Source organism: Gavia stellata, chromosome 12 (assembly GCF_030936135.1).
Source record: "Gavia stellata isolate bGavSte3 chromosome 12, bGavSte3.hap2, whole genome shotgun sequence".
NCBI classification, from domain to species: Eukaryota; Metazoa; Chordata; class Aves; order Gaviiformes; family Gaviidae; genus Gavia; species Gavia stellata.
In genome coordinates this window covers 12,554,965-12,578,310 of record NC_082605.1, presented here as the reverse complement: position 1 = coordinate 12,578,310, position 23,346 = coordinate 12,554,965, and the positions used below count along the sequence as shown (strand labels likewise).

General features: G+C 45.1%; 1 protein-coding gene across 1 annotated transcript in view; it reads right to left on the bottom strand.

The window, feature by feature from the left end:
* Positions 1-23,346, bottom strand: part of MGLL (monoglyceride lipase) — a 66,780-nt gene that overhangs the window by 5,586 nt on the left and 37,848 nt on the right. The window contains exons 4-6 of the mRNA XM_059823070.1: positions 12,326-12,462; positions 10,689-10,799; positions 5,388-5,477 (exon numbers count right to left, since the gene is read on the bottom strand). Coding sequence (XP_059679053.1) covers positions 5,388-5,477; positions 10,689-10,799; positions 12,326-12,462 — 338 coding nt within the window. The remainder of the gene's footprint in view (positions 1-5,387; positions 5,478-10,688; positions 10,800-12,325; positions 12,463-23,346) is intronic.

Below are 23,346 nucleotides of genomic sequence, written 5' to 3'. Positions count from 1 at the left end.
GGTATTAGGTGGTAGGCAAAAAAAAAAAGTCAACAACTTGCTCAGCCAGACTGTGAGAGGATAAAAACGTACAAAAGCTGGTGCAGAAAGTTGCTAGGAACGAGTAGTTACCGCAGCAGGCAAATCTACAGTAAATATTTGTATACTGCACATGGAGACGGCCCACACAGCCACTGCCACCTCAATATTTGCCAGAATGCTTGGATTATGGGTTGGTCTGGCACAGCCTTCAGTTTCTCCCAACCCTGGCAGATGTTTATAGAAATGGTGGTTATTTATAGGTTAGCCAAAACCAGCCTCCCTCTCTCCTCTCAGGCAGTGTGGTCTTTTCAAATTCTCCCTCACTTTGTAGAAACTTGAAGCCCTCTTGCTGCTGCACCTACGTGCCCTGGGGGGGCCATGGGTGGGAGATGACCCACAAGACCACCTCAGGGACATGTAGCTATGCAGAGGCATAGGCACAAACATGCACTGTAGCAGGACAGCGTGGCCTGCCTGGTCCCCACCAAGAAGCCAGAAAGGCTTTGGGGTGGATTCTGCATTCATCTCCCTGTGAGATGAGATTACCAGGGTGGCAGAAGGACAGTGCATGGTGGGGCTTTCCCAGCTGGGGGGATTAATTTGCCAGAGGGCATAAAGCCAGTTTCCCTCCTCCTTGTCTCAAATGTGTTGGGGCACAAAGCACTGGAAGCAGAGCTGGCAGCGAGGCATGCTGGTGCACAAACAAGCCTTTCCCCATCACCGTCTTGCTTCCAGTCCCCACCATCTCCTGCTGCTTGAACCCATGGTTTCTATCCCCGAGTGCAGCAAGGGAAGGGAGTGGGTGGGAATTTGGGACTATTAGCAGCTGGCACTCTTCAGTCCCAGCCCACAATGCTGGGCTGGTCAAGGGGCTGAGAGCTGTAGAGCCATTCTAACTTGTGCCGGAGTCGGATCAAAGAAATTCAAATTGCTGCAGCACTCATTTAGGGACCCTTGGATTCAGCAGACATTTCCAGCATTTGATTAGGGTCATTGCTGTGTTTTGGCCTCTGTGCAAGACCATGGCTACTCTGAAGTGAGGGATAGTTTTTGGCAGGGAGACAAAGATGGAGATCTCATCACAGCTCATAATATTAGGATCTCATATATAGTATATCTCTTTCAAAGAAGCAAGTGCCCATGCACGCTGACGGTTTGGAAGACAGTTTGTAAGAGGCCACTGCAAAGGTGAGATTGCGGTTAAGGTAAAAGGATCCACTCTTAAGACATGCTGAGCGTCCTCTGCTCCTGCTAAAGGCCCTAGGAAGCAGAGAGGCTGAACAGCATGCGGTCCTCTTGGCTCCACCTGGACCCTGCCAGTGCCCAACCAGCTTGTTGGTGCAGAAACCTCCACCCGCATCCTCCATCCTCTACACCGCTCAGCCTGTCTGCCTGCCATACCCTCCCTGCTCTGCAAAGTGCTTCAAAAGGGAGAGCAGCTGCCTGTGTTTAGAAAGAAGTATCCGCTCACGGAAAAAGTTCAGCTTTGACTTCCAAAACACCAACTGCCCGCTGTGGTGTTGCTAGCTCTCCCGTTGACAGCTGGGCGCACCCTGATATTTTCAGCTAAATGTGTTGACTTTTCATCAACATTTTGAGCAAAACCATCATGTTGCACTGGCTACTTAGCAACTGGCTTCAGCCTAATCTGGGAGTTACTTGTCTGGATCTATGTCACAGCGCTGCGCTAAAGCAACACAGCTTTGAGATGGGTTTCTTTTTATTTTTTAGGATTTTTTTTTTAATTGAAGGCGACAAATGAGGTACTTTGCAGGGGGGGAATTAGGAGGGGTGGGCGGATAGATTGACAGAAGTTCCCTTCCCATGGAGTAAAACAATGTTGATGAATTCACATGAGCTGGCCCCCTCCCCAGCTCCATAAATGCTAAAAGGATGACCTAATGGGTTTCTTTCTTTCTCTTGTTCTTTTCTGAAAGAACAGGGATTTTTTAGCTACTGAGCAGCCAACAAATATTTTTGTGTAGATGATGGGAGGGGAAAAAAATAATAACCCAATCTTAACCCAGATTGATCAGGACTGCCGGGGGAGGATCTTGTTCCCAGTCAAAGAACAGGAATCCTTGTCAGAGTTAATGTTCAGTGGATGGGGCGAGTGCAAAGCATCAGTTTGCTGGGGAAAGAGGGAAAGATAGGGAATGGGCTGTATATTCTGCAGGCTGTAAACTGCAAACTCTGCAAGCCCAGAGCTCTCGTTGGCGCACCAAGCTCTGGGACAGCGGGGGCAAGCGAGTGAGTGTGTCCGCAGGACCGTCTGCGACTGCTTCCAGCCACGGTCCAGCGAAGGCTCTGCAGAGTCCATCACAACAGCTCTTTTTTCTCTTTATGTAATTCTAAGACAGAATCTACCATCAGGGCTTCTGCTGCATTACATTCCCCTGCTTAGAGGTCTGTATCTTCCCTTTGTGTTTTGCAGAGCAATAAATTCATCATAAGGTAATTACAGCCTCATCCTATGTGGACTCTGCAGGAACAAGACTAAAGTCAGGGGGACTATTCTACTGAATTCAATGGCAGCTAATGAAGATTAATGGGTTAAAGGGGTGCCTGCCCCTGTGATGTTATTCCTCCTTGGAATAACAAGACTGGGTTTTTAAGGTTGCTTCTTGCTCTCTTTTGTGTCTCTTGCATTTGACATAGCAAGCAGATCAAACAAGTATCTCCATACCATCCTGTGCTTCAGTCCCTACACCCTGAGGACAGCCTGCTGGGAACACAAACTCATCAGGAAATTCTTGGATGATGTCCCAAAAATATTTCTAGAGAATAGAAAGTTGGTCTGGCAGGAGAATACGTTTAACATATAAATAATGGATGTTTCCAGCACATTGTGTGCTTTGAAGCTGTGCGTCTTGAGTCCAAAAGGAGGGTGGAGTGTGCGTTAGAGGCAGCCAGAGGACCGAAATGCTGTGTTGTCTTCTACTGAAGTGCCTGGAGCCTCAAATCCTGGTGTTTGAAGGTAGTCAGGAAAGTGCTTTACATCGCAAACCACAGCTGCTATGTCAGCTGTGTGTTCACGTGCAGGTGTGCAGGCAGCACAGCAAGGAGGGGCTTCTTGTCGCATTTTGAAGACTACTCCATTATAAGCAGTCTCTAATGAAGCAGACCTACATTTTTATCCACTGCAAAAGGCTACCCCTTGCCCCACGGAAAGGGCAGAGGAAAAACAACCCTCAAAGGAAGCTCTTGAGACTTGGAGCATCATAGACCAGAGGGAGCAGCAGCAAATATTTGAGTAGAAAGACAACAGAATAGCATTTATTATAAACTATGTCCAGTGTTTACTGTGGTGCTTCCCAACATCACCCCAACAGCCTACATGGAAATGCTCAGTCAATATTGTGCACCAGATGAAGGGAGCTCACTGACATTTTTCTAAATGCATTATTAGTTGGGACGTCCCCATGTCATCACTTTTTTCCTGGAAAGCTATTTAGTGCAGCACTAGCATATTCCAGCAGAGGATCCAACTGTCCAAGGTGTATTTACAACCACTACCCTTAAGGATCAGCTGATGCATAGAGTTCAAGTGCCACACAACAAATCAGTGCAGAAGCGGGCAAAGACCCACGTGTCACAGCCACGCTCACACCTCAGGTAACACTCTCAAATTCCTCTCCTCCTCTGGAGCACTGATTGCTTTTATCCTCTAAATACAAATACAGAAGTGAAAACTTTCCTCCATGTCATTTTAGTGAATTAGTTGTCTAATTTAAACCTTTTCTCTGAATTATATGCAACAAGTTATGGCGGCTGAATGTGATTAAGAACAGGTTTCTATAGCTTGACTGGAATCAGCCTTCTTCCCAAGTATGTATTTTGTGCAGCTTTATATGGTACTTAAGAACAGATGTCATATGGTGCATCAATGCATCAGTGGATGCAGATGAACTCGCTCCATGCTCATCCTGACAGTTTCCTAAGGACCTATTCTGTCTTCCTTTTCTCAGCTCCTTGAATCTTTCCGCCTTCAGCCCAGTGAAATGTTCTGCTCTGTTCACAGATAAGTAAACTGAAAGTCGTTTGACCAAAAAACTCTTTGGCAGAGCCAAGAAACAACCCTGAACACCTTGAGGCTATTCTGGGAGACTCTTTGCTTTCCAGTTTATTGAATAGGTAAGTCAAGAGGTGGGATATGCTGCGGCTGAATGCATTGCATTCACACACCGCTGACATTGTCTTTGCTCCTGATCCTTTCAGCTTCAATTCCAATGCTGGTTAAGCTGCCTCCCCAGAGGCAGAAGGCAATTTATTAACTTCTACTTAAGATATGACCCATTGCATGAACAGAAGGAAAAATCACAGCATCTGTCAGTGCGATGCGAGCTGATGTGGGAGCACAGAAACAACTGACCACTACACCAGCAAAGCTCTCCTGCTTTTGACACACCCTTGGGTGCCATTTTCTAGTTATTTCTGAAATGCACCAAGTTCGGGGTCATTCCCCTCTCCAGCCAAAGCACCTTCATTCACTTACAGTTCACGTCTGCCTCCTTTCACTCCTCCCACAACAGTGAGAAGGAAAAACCCTTGTTACGTGTTGTTGCAGCAGTTGCAATGACATCTGGTTTTGTCACTGATGGCATGAACAGGCTGCAACAGTTATTACTAGGAGTGGGAATGAATGGGAGAAGAGTCCCAAGCTATGGTGATACTACAAAAGAACTTCACCCTGGAACAGCTCCATGCACAGTTGCGGTGGTGGAGCTGGAATTGGGTTGTTAGAGCGGCTGCTTCAATTGCAGCTCATTTAACTATTATTCTTGGAGGCAGCAAGAATACATTGTTCAGAAAGGCTGTAGCAGAGCCAGCACATGATCGGGGAGACCTTGTAGCAAGGTCTTTGGGGCAAGCATGCTCTTTTCCTCTGTTTGAATGCGTTCAGCACAACGTGGTCCTGGTTTGTTAGCAGGAAAACAAATCTCCAGCACTGTAGGGTTTTGCACAGTTTCACTACAAAGAGCAGGGTGGAAAAGTTGACTTTAGCAGTGTGTTTGCAACCCACATGAGTTGGTTTTAGCCACTGTAATGAGTGGTGGTGGTGCAGCAGAGACAAACACGGTTCCCATGTGCTTTCCACCACGACCATAGCACAGGTCTCTGGTATGTCTTGTACCCTGAGTGGCTGCGGGTGCAAGACGCACCAAAGGGATGAACAGTTGATTTCCCACAGTTTTCTGCTATGTGCAGTCAGTTCCACTGACTTCAGAGTTGTTTCACCTTTTTACACCAGCATAGATCTTGCCCTCATGATTTAGCAAAACACTTTTTTTTTTTTTAAGAGAAATGGCAGGACTGGGACGAGATACCAACTATGCAGTGACTTTAAATGGCATTAAGGTTCTCACCTCCTTCTTGTTCCGGGAAATTGCACTTGGATCTATCGATCCCAGCGACAGGTTTGGGAGAACAAAGTTGAGCACTTTTGCTGCAAAAACCTGTAGGAAAGGAAAGCAAGCAGTTAAAGACCTAGTTAGAGCAAGAGAGACAACATAGAGGGCCAAATCCTGAGCTGATGGGAATCAGCATGGAAGTTAAATCGTCAAGAAACAACTGACACTGGAGAAAGATCTGCCCTATATTTAAAACATTTCTCTTAAAGAGAAAGTGTTTAAACTGCTCCCAGGGTCAGGGAGTGGGTGTGCTAGTCTGAAATGGCATCAGCTGTCTGTCCGCACGCAACATCACAACTTCATTGTACTTTGCCTTTTTCTCATTCTCAAGTTAATTTCTAAAAAGGCTGCAGTTAAGCACTTTGATAGGAAAAAGCCAATTCCAGCCCTTGGAAGGGCTGGGTTTTGTTGTTTTACTGCCCTTTCCTTGCTGCCACAGCTCTGATTTCAGGCTGTAATGCATAAGTGATGTTTGGTGCAATTTGCAGTAGTTGCCTAGGCTGCACTCTTTTTGATAAGCATATTCTCTGGGGAACCTGTAAATAAACAACAGCAAAACGTGCATGCAGTGGCTAAGGAAATCCATTGCTCACTTGTCTCCTGGGAACGAAACAAAAAAGCATTCAGCAGCCCAGGCTCAAAACCGCTGGCAGAAGAAAGGGTAACATCTTTCATTTCAATAGCACTACAAGCATGTTGATACCAGGGTTCTGCTCTGATCTTTGATGGCTGTCTTTAACTGTGATCACCACTTAAGTCAGAACATAGGCAATTAGTGTTTGTTGGTCTGTTTTATGGCCCTTTTGTGTTCACAGCTAACACGTGTAGGTAGGCTGTCACGTTCTCTGTTTCTGCTGATACGTAATCACTTCGGAAGCACTCCATGACATTTCAGATCACAAATGATACGCAACAGAGTAATTATGATATTAGAGCAATAACACAAGGTTGAAGTCAAAGTCATCCAGGAGTGAAAAGCAGTAAAGACTCACAGCAGATTTGAGAACATGTGTGTACCTTGGGTGGGTATGACTAGGAACCGGCGTCACTGTCTACCAGTATATTGAGCCCTTCACTAGCAATGACATTGTGTCAGCAAAATTAATTTCTACTGAGGTCTCTGGAGTTAGACCAGTAAAATAACATATCCACACCGATGGAAGTATGAGCTTGTGACGCAAACAAGCAGGAATGGGGTTTTTTTTTGCTTTGTGTTAACTCCAGGCAGTCATGATTTGGGCAATGCACCTCTATGAATCCTAGGCAAGGTTATGGCCTCTGTGTGCTCACAGCACTGTAACAGTTTTGCTTCTCTGAAATCACTTAGGATGACCCAGGTATATGCCAAGCAACTTTAGACTCCTAACTGAGGTATTTAACTTAGAAGAAGTGTAATTGTCCTAGGCTTTCTTTACGGAGTATGGGGAGTGAAAGAAACCCCCCAGAACACCTCTAACATGCAAACAATGGTCTGGAAGTGCCTGTCTCTAAAGATCATCATGACAACCTAAGGCAATTAGGCTGCCCTAAAATTGGAGCCTGAGTTAAGAGCTAGGCTGAGTTCTTAAGCCTAATGATTGCGGATTCAAGAGGAAATACCTTGGCAGGAGAGGTTAGCTGATGCTCTCTCAAGATCTATTTAGAGTATTGGCCACAAGATCAATACGTTGGTATTAAGGCCACAGGTATTTAGGTCCAGGATGACACATAAAAGAGTAAAAGATGGCATGTTTTTTGGAATATGAGGGCTTTGCTTCCTTTTCAATTTGGCTGAAGAAGGAAGTTAGTTGACACACTCTTAAATTCCAGAAGCAGCCATGAGTTTGATGGGGATTCTGCTCCATGTCTGCTTGGTATGTGTGTGACTATTTATATTACCAAGGATCTGCAATAGGGATTTTGCAGAAGGAGCATAAATTTGTATCTTCCTCTCACATGAGCAACAATACATCAGCCTAATGATATGCTGAAGGCAGGGAAGGTGTGACACGGAAAAGAGAACTACATATATGCTCTTTCTCAGGCTCTTCCTTGTTGGAGACAGGCTAGACAGGTTTTGTCAGATTCAGTATGGCCGTTTTTCTGTTCTAATATATGCTTATCATCCCAATCCCAGAGCGTACTGATGACCTTGCCTCCGTGACATGCTTTGGAAATGTTCTTGAAGTTTTTGCGCATGTCTGGAGTTTTGCCAAACCCAGTCACAAGCTGACTGCTAAACTGCCACAGAGATAGGGCTGGCTTCTGACCACAAGCATAGCAGCACGTACCATCCTGGGTTGGTGATATCAGAGAAGTAATTTCTGGTGTTCAGCTGTACAAGAGAAGCACCAGGCCCTGTACATAGACATGTCAGATGTGATTTGATATGATATGATCAAGGAGATATCAGATATGGTGTCTCCATACCTGGATACCAAGCCACCTTAAATATATTTGTCTGAACCTGATGACTAACATCTCTGCTAAACTGGACAGACCAGAGCAAAGCCAAAATAAGAGTTTTTAATATAATACTTTCTTCTGGTTTGACTATACCATTAAAAACCGTCCTCTGCACTGTTACTGGGTGCAGATTCAGCCTGAATGACTGGGAGACCCTCAGGTACTGGAACAACGTGATGTCCAGTCGGATTGGAAAGCAATAAATCAGCAAGAGGCCAAATGGAAAACACAAAAAGCAAAGAGAGGACATTGTGTACTTAGTATTTAAGGTACAGGCTGAGGATTAGCATAGGGTTAATCACTAGGGAATATTTCCCAAGGGTTTGTCCAGCCCACCTGATTTCAAAGCATTCAATAGCAGAAATGTAGGGGGAGATACTCTTTCACCCTTACTCTGCTCTTTGCCAGGATATGCGACTCCCATCTCTGTGCATCCTTTGAAATTTTGAAGATTCAGAGCCAAATTTTGTCCAGATCAGTTGAGAAGAAAAAGGGGAATGCAGCAAGATCCATCCCTCTTCACTGAATTTGCAACAAGTAGGTAGATACTTCTATCAAGACACAGGATTTACAGGGCATTGATGAAATTGTGTTTCTGCAAAGAGCAGAATTTGATTTTCCTGCACATAGTCTGCAAACACACTGTGTTTCTGCTGCTGCCAGGGCTGGTTCAGCAGCGAGGGAAGGTATTTCTAAGACAGACTGAAGGGCCCAGTGTGTAATCTGCCCCACTGTTATTGTTGCCTTGAGCCCTCGTTTGTTTAGGCCGAGGTAAATTCCTGTTCAGTTGGAAACTTCCCCAGCAAAGGGATGAATGCAGTGGCACTTGGGAAATGGCCCAGGGCCGAGAAGTCGTACCAGTTCCAAGGGAAAACCAAAGCCTTTATGCTTCAGAGGCACAAACACCAATGAAAAGTTTTTTGGCTCTCAGAGGAAAAAGAAGCACACAAGCGTTTTCAGCTCAGCTTTATGGGAAAACGTGGCTTAAGCAGGAATATTCTGCCTATTTTCACTCCTTCCTCTTGAAAATACCATTTCAACTCCAGGACTGATTTCAACTAAATTTGACAGAGCAGAGATATTTCAGGAATAATTACTTTTTTTATCAGTTTTGAGATGCAACAATAGATTTGAAAGAGAAAGAAACTCACTGTGCACTTGTATTACTGCATGCGAGAGACTCTCTAGGAAAGAGACCGTATAAACACCTCCAAAATACTTCAGTTACAGATTAGGATTTCCTACACTGAAATAAAGCAACAATGTGGTACAGATCTGCAAGAAACCAGACTACAGTAATACTAGTTCCCACAGAACTGATGAGTCCTTATTTCAGAAAGGGTTTACCACCTAGCAAAAGGTATAGCTCTAGAAGACGGAAAATCTTTCCATATTTTCCTTGACTCAACTGGAAATAGAAGGCTGATAGCGTCTCTCAGATTCAGACTCTGTACTATTTTTTTTCTTAATATTTAGACTTTTTCCCTCTCCAAAGTAGGAAAAAACAGGGGCACTGGTGCTCATGGGATGCTTATGCTGAGTCTGGTATAGCCTTACCTGTGAAGAATTAGCTACCAGCCTCCTAAAAGCACCCTTTGGTGCTCTGACTCCTATTTAAGTAAGTTTTCCTGGACTGGATGACTTCAGGATTCACTTCCCCTCTGAAAAGTAGGTGGCCTGTGGGGGAGGTACTTAAAAGGAAAATATTGACTGGCATCCAGGTGGTGCAGATCTCAGCAGGGTTTTGCATTTTAAGGCTAAAGGTTTTAACGCTTTTCCTTCAGTGGAAGAGTGAGGTGATTAAAAAGCACCCTTTGGTGCTTGTAATGATTTGTGGGGTCAGTAGATGGCTTTGGCTACAGCACAAGGTGCGACAGGATTATACTGAAAGATGAGGCAGTCTGTTTCCTTTCTCTTAGAAGGAAAGAAGGCAGGAGAAATAGATTAGAAGTAGATTAAAACAAGAAGCTAGCCCTAGGAGAAGAGTCTAGGGAGAAAGGATAAAGGAATGAGTCCTGTGGGAATGTTCTGTCATTCCTGCTGGCTTTGCTGGTCCTTTCTTCTGCTTCCAGCTTCTTTTAGGATTGTTCTTTATTCTTTTAAAAATTCAGACAGGAAGGGAGAGCTGAGGGTCAGTTGCCTTGCAGAGCCTCCCTGGGGAAGGGCAGAGCAGGCAGTGAAAATTTGGATCAGAAATAGCTCTGGAAGGGAGATGTGAATGGACGGGGGGTGGGTAAAGCCTAAATGCAAACTGAAGGAGATGATCTGGACAAGAACCAGCCTCGGTACCAAGCCAAATGGAACACTGCTGGGGCAGGGATGCTTTAGCTGGAAGCCTTCTTTGAGGCTCATGGAGGATTCCTGGGACTCAAGAGCTCTAGTTTTGTTTAGAAATTGGTCATCCCCCAAAAGCCAAAAATAACCCTGGCCTCACTTAGCCAGCAGCCTGTATGGCAACTGTACCAGACTCTGTATGAGTCAGGAAGAAAACTGTAGGAGAGGAAGGGAAAGGACGGCACTGTGTGGGCTGCCACAGGGTGTGGTGAAGAAAGCACAGTCTGCTACCACCTCCCGAGGTAGCATCGTTCTATGACTCTCATTTAAATAAGTTTTTCTGGACTGGATGACTTCAGGATTCACTTCCCCTTTGAAAAGTAGGTGGGACTGTGGGGGAGGCACTTAGAAGAAAAGCATTGACTGGTGTCCAGGTGGCAGAGATCTCAGCAGGGTTTTGCATTTTAAGGCTAGAGGTCTTAACGCTTCTTCAGTGGAAGAATGAGGTGACTAGGTGCAACGCAGGTTTGCTCTTACCTTGATGGGAGTGGCGACTTCTGGGCTGGCTACCACTAAAGGAGAGATTAACAGCATGCCTAAAAACTCGCTGGGTCTCTCACTAGCTGTCAGAATGGAGATGGCTCCCCCCTGCAATGCAAAATAACAGCCCACATCTTAATACAGGTGTCAACATCTCATTTATACAGCAATCCTGTTACTGGAAGGGTTTTAGTCCAAACAAGCAAATTATTTCTGCTCCAGTGAGAGTGCAGCGTGGTCAGTGACGAAGGCTGGAGGAGTAGGGGCACTAGAAGTGGCTGATTTTTGCGCAGGAGAAGAGATCTGGTTTCTGCTCTCATGCTATAAACCCTCACATCACACTGAACTTAGCTCTCCGTGCAATATCCGTCAAGTCCCTAGGATGCCTTGTGTCCTCCTCAGTTAAAAGGACTAAGAAGAAAATGTCTGAAGTGGTAGTTCAGGTGGGACCTGAAAAATAAGTTGAGGCTCTATCAGCGTGACAGACTGGTGCTGCATCGGGAAGATGCTGTGAAGCCAGGCTTGCTCCATGCTTGTGGCACTGGTAACCTGGGCAACAGCAATGCTGCCATCCGGCATGCAAAAATCTTCACTAATTACTGGAAGTTAAATATTCTCCTCTTCAGTGTCCCCAGCCCCTCCAGCCCCTCAGCGCTGTGCCCAGGGCCTGACAGCGAACACCCAGCCCATGGTTTAGAGCTGAATGCCAGCCAGTCTGAGCCCTCCTGCATAAGGACAGTGGCTGATGGCGTGAGGGGTGGGGGAAAGAAGGGACCTGGCTGGCTTGCTCGGGAAAGTTTGCAGAGGATTAGTTGCCAAGGGAAATATTTGGTGAACTTCCACGCTGCCGAAGAACCAGGGGCTTGTTAAATGGAGCAGCAGCGAGAAGCATCTCAAAGACCTCACTGGGAAATTAGCTCCTTGTTACAGCGGCTTTGGAGCGCAGCGAGCACTTCAGAGCATGCCATGCCTTCTTATGCAAGACCACTTGTTTATCTGAGCATGGCCTGAATCCCAAAGTACTTATTCATTTTCCTCTCCTCCGGGAAGGCAGGGAGAGCAGATCAATGACATCAGTGGGAATATTGCTAGCTTGAATAAAGGGATTTGGCCCGTGCTGTCAGAATCAGACTTCAGATCTGTTCACCAAATCAGTGTCTTTGTTTTTGCAGCCCTAATCCCTGGTACATTTTCCTGTTAGGTTGTTTAACAGAATGAGGCTACAGGGTATTTTCATGCTTCATCCCCTAGCCGCTCACAAAGCTTTGGAGGGCTTAACCTCCTGGTTACTTTCAAACGAAAGGAGAAGCCCAGTGCTGCAGGGAGGTGGTGGAACTTATCATGTACCTGGTGTGAACGAACGGTCCTATTAAAAAATAGACCCATTGTTGCAAATGACACTAATGAGGGCCATGATCCAGGCAGGAAAGTTAAGGACTGACTAAACTCAAGACAGACCTCGTGGCGTAAGGCATGCTGGCAGATCAGTCAGTCAATGAAGTGGAAGGGAAGGTTGCTTGTAGTTTTGTTTCTTCTGCTGTGGGCTGAGTTATTTCCTGCCATCCACAAGAGTACCACTGTGTTGTGGCACGTGTCCTGGGTGCTGCCAGGAGGGGTAAAGGGATGGTGCTTACCATGGAGTGCCCCAGAATGAGAATGGGCAGCTCGGGGTGCTCTTTCTTCATGAGATCAATGTGCTGCAAGCTGTCCCTGATGAAGACGTGGAAATCTGAGACAACCATACGATCACCCTCACTCTGCCCATGGCCAACTGTAGGGGAAAAGGAGAGCATGCATCTAAGTCATTCGAAGCAGTGGTTGCAATCGAGAAAGGCTTTAGCAGAAACGTGCCTGGTGGACTGTTACTGTCCCAACTTGACCTTCTCCTGCAGTCATCTCTCAACAGAAAGAGTGCTGCAGAAATACAAAGGAAGCTGCACAGAGCAGTTTAAACAAATGCCGTATTGTCCATGATCTGATTAAAAAATATAATCTTATATTCTCCTGTGTTTCTACCTGCTCTTCAAAACTAAGAGTACTGATCTACTCTCTTGTAGCCTTCAACATCAGGGTGAGGAGGGCAGAGGGCCTGTTTTGCCTTGCTGTAGGGATGGGAGGTCACTGCAAGCCCCAGGGATCATAGCCACTGGGGTCTGACGGCTCACTGTACTGACTCAACTGCTGTGTAGAGTCTTGGCAAGAAACGGAAAAATTCTGAAGACTGGATATGGTCACTATAAACTTAATGGGCCATGGACACAGCCTTTTCCAGTGCCTGGATGTGCATGAGCTTTGCAGAGTCCTGCCTTTTCTCACTGCTATTCTAGAGCACTGGGTGGGCTGGAAACCTTCCCTACTATGAGGTGAAGTGCTCTCAGCAGAGGAGGCCAAGTGAGGATGGTTACAACAGCCTGCAGTGGGAAAGTATCAAGTGGCATGCTCCTCCTCAACAAGTGTCAATGCAGACTGTACTGCACCTGGACGCTGTTAGCTCATTCTGTATCTGGGAATTATCTTGTCTGAGCAAAGGGAAGGGAAAGACTAAAATGGGAGATGGTGAGTTGCTATGGGAACAGTGGCATCCCTGGCAGAGGTGGAGCCAGCATCGCCACAAACGCAGTCCCAGGCAATTTTGAGCTTGCAAAGGCTTGAAATTGATACCACCTTGGGGAAGCAGTTTGCATGTTTACCTGACCACACATATGTGTTATTTTCTATCACAAATAGGATTCTTCCCTAGAAACAGTCCCCTTGCTTGTTTCTGTTCCATGCAGATTGTTAAGGAAAACTCTGAAGGGGAAAACACATCCCATCCACATGGGATAGGGTATAGGGAGTCTCAAACAATATCTCCCTCCTTATGTGACTCTCCCTAGGCCTTCTCCAGTGGGCACTTAGGCATACTTGAAGGCACAAAGGGACTTTTCAAAGGATGTGAAGTGCCTGGCAATTGTTTACATGCTGGATGGTACCCCCTCTAGTGATCAGCAAAGAAAGGCATTGTCTACTCAGCCGGAAAAGTAAAGGCTTTTCAGTTAGATCTGCTGTCAATAGTCATACCAGAAGAAATCAGTATGTCTAAACTTAATTTTTTTGCAAGCCATCCAAAAAAATCACCTTCCAAATCAGGCAGAACTTCTAATAAAATGCTGGAATAAATACACTCCGTGTAAGAAAAACTGAACCCCAAACTTGCTCTTCTTCTGTCCTGCCTGTTGCTCTCCAGAGCTGGGCCTCTTGACAGCGAACACTGCAATCAGCCATGCTGTCTGCCAGATAAACCCATAGATGTCATGCTGGCCAATTATAAATAACATATTATGAGTTCTGCTTTCCATGCATACACTCCAATTCCTGCCAAAATACAATATAGCAAGCATTCTCCGTGGATCAGTGACCAGAAACAAATTGAAGAGCCAATTAAAATACAAGTTGCAATAATCTACAGAAGTGAAGCCATGTGTGTGGATAGTGGTTCTATTAACTTTAAACTGATTTTTATTACAGATGGAAAGTGAATTTTTCCCAACTTTTATACATGTCCAGTCCACTCACTTTGTGGACCTCAAATGTGTTATCTGCCTAATATTTAAACTTCAAATTTAGCAGGTTAATGTGAGTTGAATAGTCCAGAGAGAGGAAAATTTTCTCTTAGCAGAACTCTGCACTTCCATTTCTTTTTCCTCCAGTGCTGCTTGCACTTGCTTCTAGTATATCTTTCTCTACAGTGTCCGTGTAAGACAGCTGAGCAAGCAGACATACCAAGCCCCCGTGGCCCAGGTCTGTATATGGGCCATGACTCCCTGTTGTGGGGCTGTGAGGCTTTGCTCTATTTTTGGATGAGACAGAGGCAGGTCTGGAAAGCCTCCTTGGTCCTCAGTGTGGAGAAAATCCCCTGGTCCTACCACATAACAATGATACTGCTCATAATAGTCAGAGTTATGATTGTGGAAGCCAAGAAATACCTGTGCAATAGCTGTAACAAGCACCTCATTGGATTTTTGCAGGGTTTGGGGTTTTTTACTAATAACTTAATGAACCCACCTTTTGACCCTGCTTTTAATTACTAAACTACTGTTCCCCACTCAGATGGCACAGAGCAATGCTTGAGGTATGGTAAAGGAAGGCCATGCAAGTCTTTGCTTTGATACTATACCTAACCCGTGCACAAGGTTAGCCAGAGGGCATTGCTATGTTATGTTCTTTTATTTTACTATTTTTCCCTCTTCCCCTCCAAGAAACCAAACTTAATCCACCAGAGAATAAGTTTATTGCAAGTTTGAATCTCCCAGTTGAGAAAGCTTCAGGGTGAGGAACTAAGACCTCTTCTATTAGATGGACGATACATGCACAACCAAACATCAATACAGTCAAGAATATTGACATGTTTTTCTCTGATCTTTTGCCTTTAGACCTATTAAGAATGAAAGGTCAGGTTCATCCTTGATGTAAAGCTATTTGCTTTGGGTTTTGGTGTGAATGAATCTGACGTAGTGGTTCCACAGTGCCAGTGGCAAGACACTGGGTGCAGCAGAATGGGAACTGCCTGCGCCTGGGAACTGGAAGGAACCAGAGGCTGCTCCACACCCAAGTGACACAACACCCAAGGGAGAAGTGTCATGAGAATCACAGTTCCATGAGCTCCTCATCATAACACTTCCTCTGGGGCCCCTGGTTTCAACAGGACAGCATGAGGTTATAACCATGAGATGCTCATCTGTAAAGAGCTGTGATTGCCAGTGCACATCCACGTGACACACTTGGTTTTCAAAAACTGTCAAATAGGTTTCATACCTATCTGGCTTCACATCCAGCTTGTGAGGTTCACTGCTCATATCATGCATGTGCAGTGGCTCAGTGATTGACTGTTTTGGATTGCATGTACTGAGATAATTGTGGGCACCCTTTCCTAGATGCAAACCTTGAAAAACAAGAATCCAAACCACATCTTTTCAAATTGCAAATCTAGAATTAGGAGGTCTAAGCCTCCATTTCCAACCAAACACACCACTGCAAAATAACATACTTTGCTCAAAGAAAGTCTGAATAAAAGCTGCGATGATCTGGCCCAATATATAATAGCTATCAAGTTCTGTCCTCTGTATTTTCTGCATGAGCTTGCTCAGACTGCAGCTCTACCACTGTAGAGACAAGAACAGTAACTCATGATCAGTCAATCCTGTTGGAAAGCATGACTTCGGAGCATGAGTTCACCTATGATTATAGATCCTCTAGAGCTACACACCTCTCTGGATGGAAGAATACTGACTGGCTGCTCAGGAAGACAAAGCTGAGGGTTCAGTGATGAAATATTTGAGGGTGTGAGGGCTCTGCGGAGCGCGTTATCATCATGTAGGTATCACTCTGCCTGCATAATGGATCCTGTGGCTCTGCAAATGTACACTTTTACAAGTTCCTACATTCCTCAAATCCCATATCCTCTTGTGCAGTGGGGCTTGCTTTTGAAAACGACTCCAAAGCAGCCAGAATCTTCAGCTGGCATTGGCTCACACACCTCAAAAAATGTTGCATCCTGGTCAGACTGGAGATATGCTGAAAAAAATGTAAATAAAAAGCTCAGTGCAACCTGACACTCCCTTCCCTTCAGTAACGGCCAAATGGAAACTGCCTGAAGAAATGAGCACCCCAGCTCTGAGCTTGCTGGGCAGATTCATTCAGACAAGGAAGGGGAGTTGTGCTGGGTCTCCACCAGCACGATGCTTTTTTGCTAGGGCTGTGGGGCCACATCATAGCTGAAGAAATCTGTCCTTAAATACACTAAAGACCAACAGAGCAAAGAGGAGAGCCTGGCAGTGCCTGTCCCCACACACCCAGCCCTCCAAGGCACTGTGGGGATGGATGAGCACGGCAGCACACCTTGTCCACCCTTAGATATTTGCACCATTTTTGTTCTAACCACCAACTTTTATATAAGCCACACACTATACATATTTCTTTTTCCTAGTGCCAAACCCTCCTGACAAAGGCACAGCCCGACACTGCATGCTCAGGTGTGGACTGAATCGCTTCTCAGAGCTTCAGCAGGAACGTTTTGCTACAGAAGATGAGGTGACAGGGGAAATGCAGGGTCAGATGTTGAAGCTGAAGCTATGCTGCTGTAAATTTACCAACTTCAGTGCTGTTCCTTAAAGCTTACAGTCATGGGAGAGCAGAAATTATGGGCTATGTTGTTTTTTCAGCCTTTGCTCCCTATTTATTATGGGAAAGCCATAAAACGGAGAGAGAGGACATGAGAAATCTGCCTGGGGAGCAGTAATTCTCCAGGCAGAATCTGGATCTTCACTTTTCACATATTTTGAGATTTCCAACTTTGGGGGAAAGGGGATGGTTTGGATCCATTTTTACTGTAGTGAGGACACCATCACAAGCATGTGTGGGGTGACATGCTCTCTGGTGAGGGGTCTGGAGCACAAGTCTGATGAGGAGCGGCTGAGGGAACTGGGGTTGTTCAGTCTGGAGAAGAGGAGGCTGAGGGGAGACCTCATCACTCTCTACAACAACCTGAAAGGCGGTTGCAGAGAGGTGGGTGTTGGTCTCTTCTCCCAAGTGACTAGTCACAGGACAAGAGGAAATGGCCTCAAGTTGTGCCAGGGGAGGTTCAGGCTGGATATTAGGAAAAATTTCTTTACTGAGAGAGTCGTGAAACACTGGAACAGGCTGCCCAGGGAGGTGGTGGAGTCACCATCACTGGAGGTGTTCAAGGAATGTGTGGATGTGGCATTGCGGGACATGGTTTAGTGGGCATGGTGGTGTTGGGTTGATGGTTGGACTTGATGATCTTACAGGTCTTTTCCAACCTTAATGATTCTGTGATTCTGTGATCGAAAGGATGCTTCTTAATTATTCAGAAGGGGACATCGGCAAGGCTCGGTACTGTAGGGTCTGATTTAATAAGCTGGAGCATGGGTGCGATTCAATTCCCAAAGGATCCATTGGAAGCCAGAAAAGGTGATTTTACTGCTTCAGCGCTGGATTCACAGCAGCGGCAGGCAGCACCACATTACAGTGGAGGCAGTGGTGTGCAAAGGAAGGATTTTTGTTGGTGCCCACAACCAAGCTCAGGCTGAAGACCCTCTTCTTTCACTGCCCCCTTCATCAATAAGCTTATTGGAGCCTGACAAGTCCATTTCAAGCAAATGCCTAAATGCCTTTTGGAAAAGGAGGTATTTACATGAATATTATGTGGTTATTAGCTTTCTGAAAGATTAGTTTTATTTCTGAAGGCCTCTGCCTCTGTTTTCTGCCCCAAATTGGAGACGGGATGGGCTCCTCACTGGTGTTGGACACTACAGCATGCGGGAAGGTGAGCCCAGCTACCTGCCACCTTTTTTTGCTCTCACTCCCTAACAGGCGATGCTGCTGGAGAGAGACATGAAAATAGTATGTCCTCCCTGCTGCTAAACTGTCTGGGTTCGGGAAAAAAAAGGTAATTAATAGAACTCATAGACGCTTTCACTCTGCAGGTGGGCCACGCAGAGGAGCAATGCTGGGTCTCGAGCCCGCAGGAGGGAGATGCTGGTGACAGAAATTTGGATGGCTCTTCTGGTGTGCAAGGTGCAAATGGGCCAACCTAATCCCTCTCCTGCGATCTTCCTGAGTTTGTGGTAGCTGCTCAGGTGGGGACCTTGCTCTGGTGGTCCACAGCCTGCCCTGTGATCCTGCTGCTATGGGAAGAGACCGCTTCAGTAGCTTACTTTAACATCCAACTCCCAAAGACTGGGAGACAGTGACCCTTGTCTGCCTCTGCTTTCCTCTCTGCCCCATATGAAATGCATCCAGAATTGGAGATAAAACTTATACTTAAAGCACAAGATGAAGCAGACACAGTTTTCAGGAGTGTTTCAGTTTTGGAAGTCAGTGCAGCAGTTAATTAAGTGGTGTCACAAGGAATTATGGCTGATGCCTGTATTTACGAGATCTATTGAAACTCGTCTGAGCGAGAAGTGCATTTTTTTTGCGCTTGTACAGCACCCAGCACCGCAGGGCATCATCACAGACTCTGGTCCAAGTTACTGCAAGATCTAAAAGTAATAATTAACTCTAATCCCAGACTGTAAGGCAGCATAGTTTTGCAGAGGAGGAGATGGGAGAAAGCACATAGATGGAGAATGTGGGTGAGACAATACACAAGACGACACTAATAATGGGTTTACATAGCAAATGTTGTGTGAAGCCTTGATTTTCTGCTTGGGTGTTTTTTTAAGGTTTAATGAAAAAAATATTAATGAACTAGTAAACACTTCAAATTGTCATAACAGTTCACTACTGAAAAAAAGATACTTGTTTTGTAATGAATCGAGTACACATCCTTTTCATCAAGTGAGAAAAGCTCATTAATTAAACATACTGGATTTCAAAGCTCCCGATGTTTAATTATTTGTTTAACAAGCAGTACATCTAATCCACCATTCAGACACACAAACAACTAAAACAACAGGAAGAAGCTTCAAAGCAGGACAATCAACATCTGGAAAAGTCAACAGACTGTGACTGTATTGTTGGTACCATGTAAAGCAAATGTTTCACTCGCAGAACAAAAACACACAGGAATCAGCGCCGAGTGCATCAGTGCATCGTGCAGATTTCTACTCAACAAAGAGGCTTCCTTGGCCCGAGAACAGACTCATCACATCAAGGGAGCCTGTTCTGGTTTTATTTCCCCTATCTTTTTCCATTCCCCAGCCAAATCAAGTCTGGTGCACGGAGGGCATCCAGTAGTGTCTGCCCTCCACATGTACGAACTCTTCATTTTGCATGCAGATGGGGAGTAAAGGCAGGACAGAGACACCTGAGCTAGCTGAGAAGCAGGGTAAGCTGTCCCAGGATTTGCCACGCTACCTTGACTCCGATCAAGTTGCCAGCTAGGTCAGCTGCTGTGCAGCAGTGTATTTTGTAGCTAAACCTTGAAAGTGAGCTTTTCAATGTCCATCTGACCGAGCCTTAGCTGTGCACCATCTCTCTTATCTTCTCCCACAGCTCTGGTTTCCACAAGAAGAAAAAGCAGTGCTTAGGCTGGAAGGGAGCTGTGGAGTGCTCCAGCTAAGCCCGTGATCTGGACCACCAGGAGACAGGACCATGGGGCACAGTGCAGAGTAAACCTGCTCTGCAGCATTGACAAGCTCTACACTGTGAATATTTGATACCAGCCTATGGTCTAAGGCTCTGCCAGGAGGACTACTTCCATGTCAGATGGGAAGCAACAGGAACCAAAAGGAGAGGGTTCACCCCCACCACTGGTTCCATCTTTATGTTCCTTAAGGATCTGACATATAGCTCAACACATGCTTATCCTTAGTAACTTTTCACCGCTCTTCTCTGTCTGGGTAGTCCTCAGCATCCCTTCCTTCACACCACCTGTACAGATACAGTGAGCACACTGGGTTTCCCATGACAATAGGCACATTATAAAACCATTAGATATTGTACCCAACAGAATTATCTCTCTACCCTTGGTGTTTTATGTACAGAGCATGTACCTAAGATTGCAGATGGATTCTGCCTCTCTCTTACCAAAAGGGAGTCTTGTCCTGAACACACAAATCTGTCAGCTTCCCTATTCCTTCTCAAGGTTTGGAAAATAATTTTTCTTTCAGCATTTGCTGGATAGTTTTTATTCACTTGTCTCACACAAAGAGTGCAGCAAACTGAAAGCCTTCTCCTCCCACATCAGAGACACATTTGCAGAGCTGAGATATTTTTAGGATAGTGCACACACAGAGTTATATTGTTTGTTGTCTTGGTTAGGGGAAAAAAAAAAGAAACAGGCAATTTTCTATACTAAAACTATTTGTGCCTTACTGCTGGGGAGCAGAGAACTAGTCATCTTGCTGAAGCCATTTAAAATTTCTGTACTCCAGAGATGACAAACAATATGACCTGGTACATATCAGAGCAGTCCTTAATTCTGTCCAACAAGGCACACTGTTTCTGTCAAAGTTAAGAGCCAATTCATCTCTAACGGATACAAACACGATCCTTTTGGCTTTAGAAGACTTGTCCATTTCTTATGCTTATGCTTATGCTGTTGCTGAATTTGGCTCTGAATTACAGTTCCTTAAAAGTCTTCCTGGAACATCATGTTGCTCATGAAAACATGCTGAAAAAACCCCATCTGAGTGTTTGTGTTGCAAAATAATGAGCTCTTCATAGGCTGCATTTCTAAACGGCAGTCACTGTGGCCAGACTAGAAATGTAAGTGTCTCCTGGGACGTCATGTAATGAAAGGGGGCAAGACGGTAAGAAAACCTGCACATACCATAGTCACTTCCCACGCTGCCTGGAGTAGGGTAGCTTTGTCATTCCTATCACAAAATCAGTATGCTGCTGCTGAGCGGCTTGTGGAAGCTAAGGCCCATGGAAGAAGAATACGGAGCCCAGTTCCTTCTCCATAAAGCTCATACACAACAGTATTCCACTTTCTTCCCAGTCCTCAAGAATATTAAAGCAAAAGACAGCTGAAGGGAATGCCCTTCTCTACCGGCCTCTGGGATCAATGATTTGAAAATGCTGCACAAAGCTGGCGTAGATGGTTGAGCAGCTGTTGAGTTCCTCTGCAAAAGAGTTTCTTTTGGTGATGGGTGAAAAGATTCCTGTCATCTAATCTCTTTTCCTATGGGGTGAAAAATCACAATATAAATGTAAGATATATAATCAGTGAGGCACAACTTATGGTGCCTCTAAGGAGTCTTATAATCCAGCACTAAGGGATTTTATTTAAGGCCCTATACTAATTTGTAACTGTTGTTCTTGCAGTGTTGCACTGAGATTGTGCCATCTTTCCTGAGGAGCAGATAATTTCCTGAAGTATCATTGAGGTGACTTTATTTAGCATCAGAGTTGGTCTCCAAAGACTTATTCTGGCATGACATAGAACCAGTATCAGTGCTCAGATACTGCAGAAAAAATTGCATGGACTTCGCTGGAGTTAATCCAGGGTCTCACTGGTTCACTTGACCTATATGCTGCTGATCTTTTAAATACAGAGAAGGGCCTCTTTTCTGCTTTCCACATACAACTTAAGATACCACTAATGGTAGCTAGAGTTTCATACTCACTGGAAGAGGAGAGCAGCCAAGGACAATCTCCCTGCTATTTTAATTTAGCTTTAAAAGCATATGTATAATTTTCTTCTTTTGTTTTAGTACCATAAAATTTAAAAAAAGCGTGCAAACTTTATTTTTTCCCAGATGAAAACAAGGAGGAAATTGCATTAACTTTCTGATCCAAGTTCCAGCTTTAAAACAGCTGGGGCACCAATTCAAAATGTCAGGGTTTTCAATGAAAAAGCCAGTGCTGGAGTGGAACTGCACACTCCCCTTCCCTGCCCATTTATTCCAAAGCACGGCTGGCATGTGGGTTGGCTCTCCAACACGCACATGCTATTAAGTCCTAAATGACAGCTTGTTTAACTAGAAAACATTTCCATTTTTTCCTTGACAAAGGCCATTCATTTCTTGCTCTTCTATTTGCTTAAAGACGGTTTCATTTGCCCTGCCTGAGAGTTTGCACAACCCGCCTGATTGTTCCCCTCCAAATAGCGCTGCAAGTTAATGACCCACCTCTTGATCTCTGGGCAGGGAGCCTTGCCCAGCACACTGCAGCAGCATCAAGCAAGCTAGTTACATTGCAAAATCCATACATGCCCCTTGAATATTTTTATGCTTGAGAAAACAATCGAATCAATTAATCTCAGGAAAGACAGTCCTAATTCTTCCCCACTAACAGTAGATTAGGCATCAAGAAGAAAAGAAGATGAAAGCTGGATCATGTAGCTACTCCTTCCATGCTGTTGACGAATGTCTTGGGGGACAGGCACAACTTCCTTTCAAGCTATCTTCAAAAGGTTTCCCTCCATGCAGACCACCCATTGGGAACCCACATCAATAAAAAAAAAAAAAAGGATTTAAAAGAGCCATTTTTCACCCAATTTATTTACATGTTAAAATAAACGCGAGTTCCCATATAGAGCAAGGGCTCCTGGTGGGTTCTGTTTAGTCTGTGAGATTCTTGGCGCTGGAGTACAGCATTTCTCTGTTCCAAAGCAATCTTGGCACAGATTTTTCAGTTATATAATTTTTTTAGCAACCGGCAAATGAATAATAATAATGCTTCTAAAAAGTGGGAAACACATTTTAAGACGCTGGCAAGATGTTTTACCAATTAATCTACCAAAAGGTCATTTGCAAACCAGATATCCCGAACTCCTGCATTCGGGGTCAGCTCTCCCCACGGGTTGCACTTCCAATTCTCAGTCATCCTGTCCAAAGGGAGCTTTCCCACAGAGTTAAAGAGATTTTTGCTTTTTACTTTGCTCCTTTGCATTGCCACATGGCACTGCCACCCTCATTAGAGTGGATTTGTCCCTGTTCCTGACAAGGCATGAAGGAAATACCACTCTTCCAGAGCTGACAGCTTTTTATACCCACTTTGCACAAGCTCAATGGGTGGCAGCAGGTGGATTATTTGAAATAAGGGTAGGCTTTGTTTGTTTGTTTTTTAACAGGGTACATCCGCACGGAACTGTAGCACACTCAAACCCTACCAGACCGGACCAGGACCTTCTTTTCCCAGCAACACAATTAAGAAAAAAACCTTTTGATTAAGCAGGTCTGGCAGGGGACATTCCTGGGTGGGA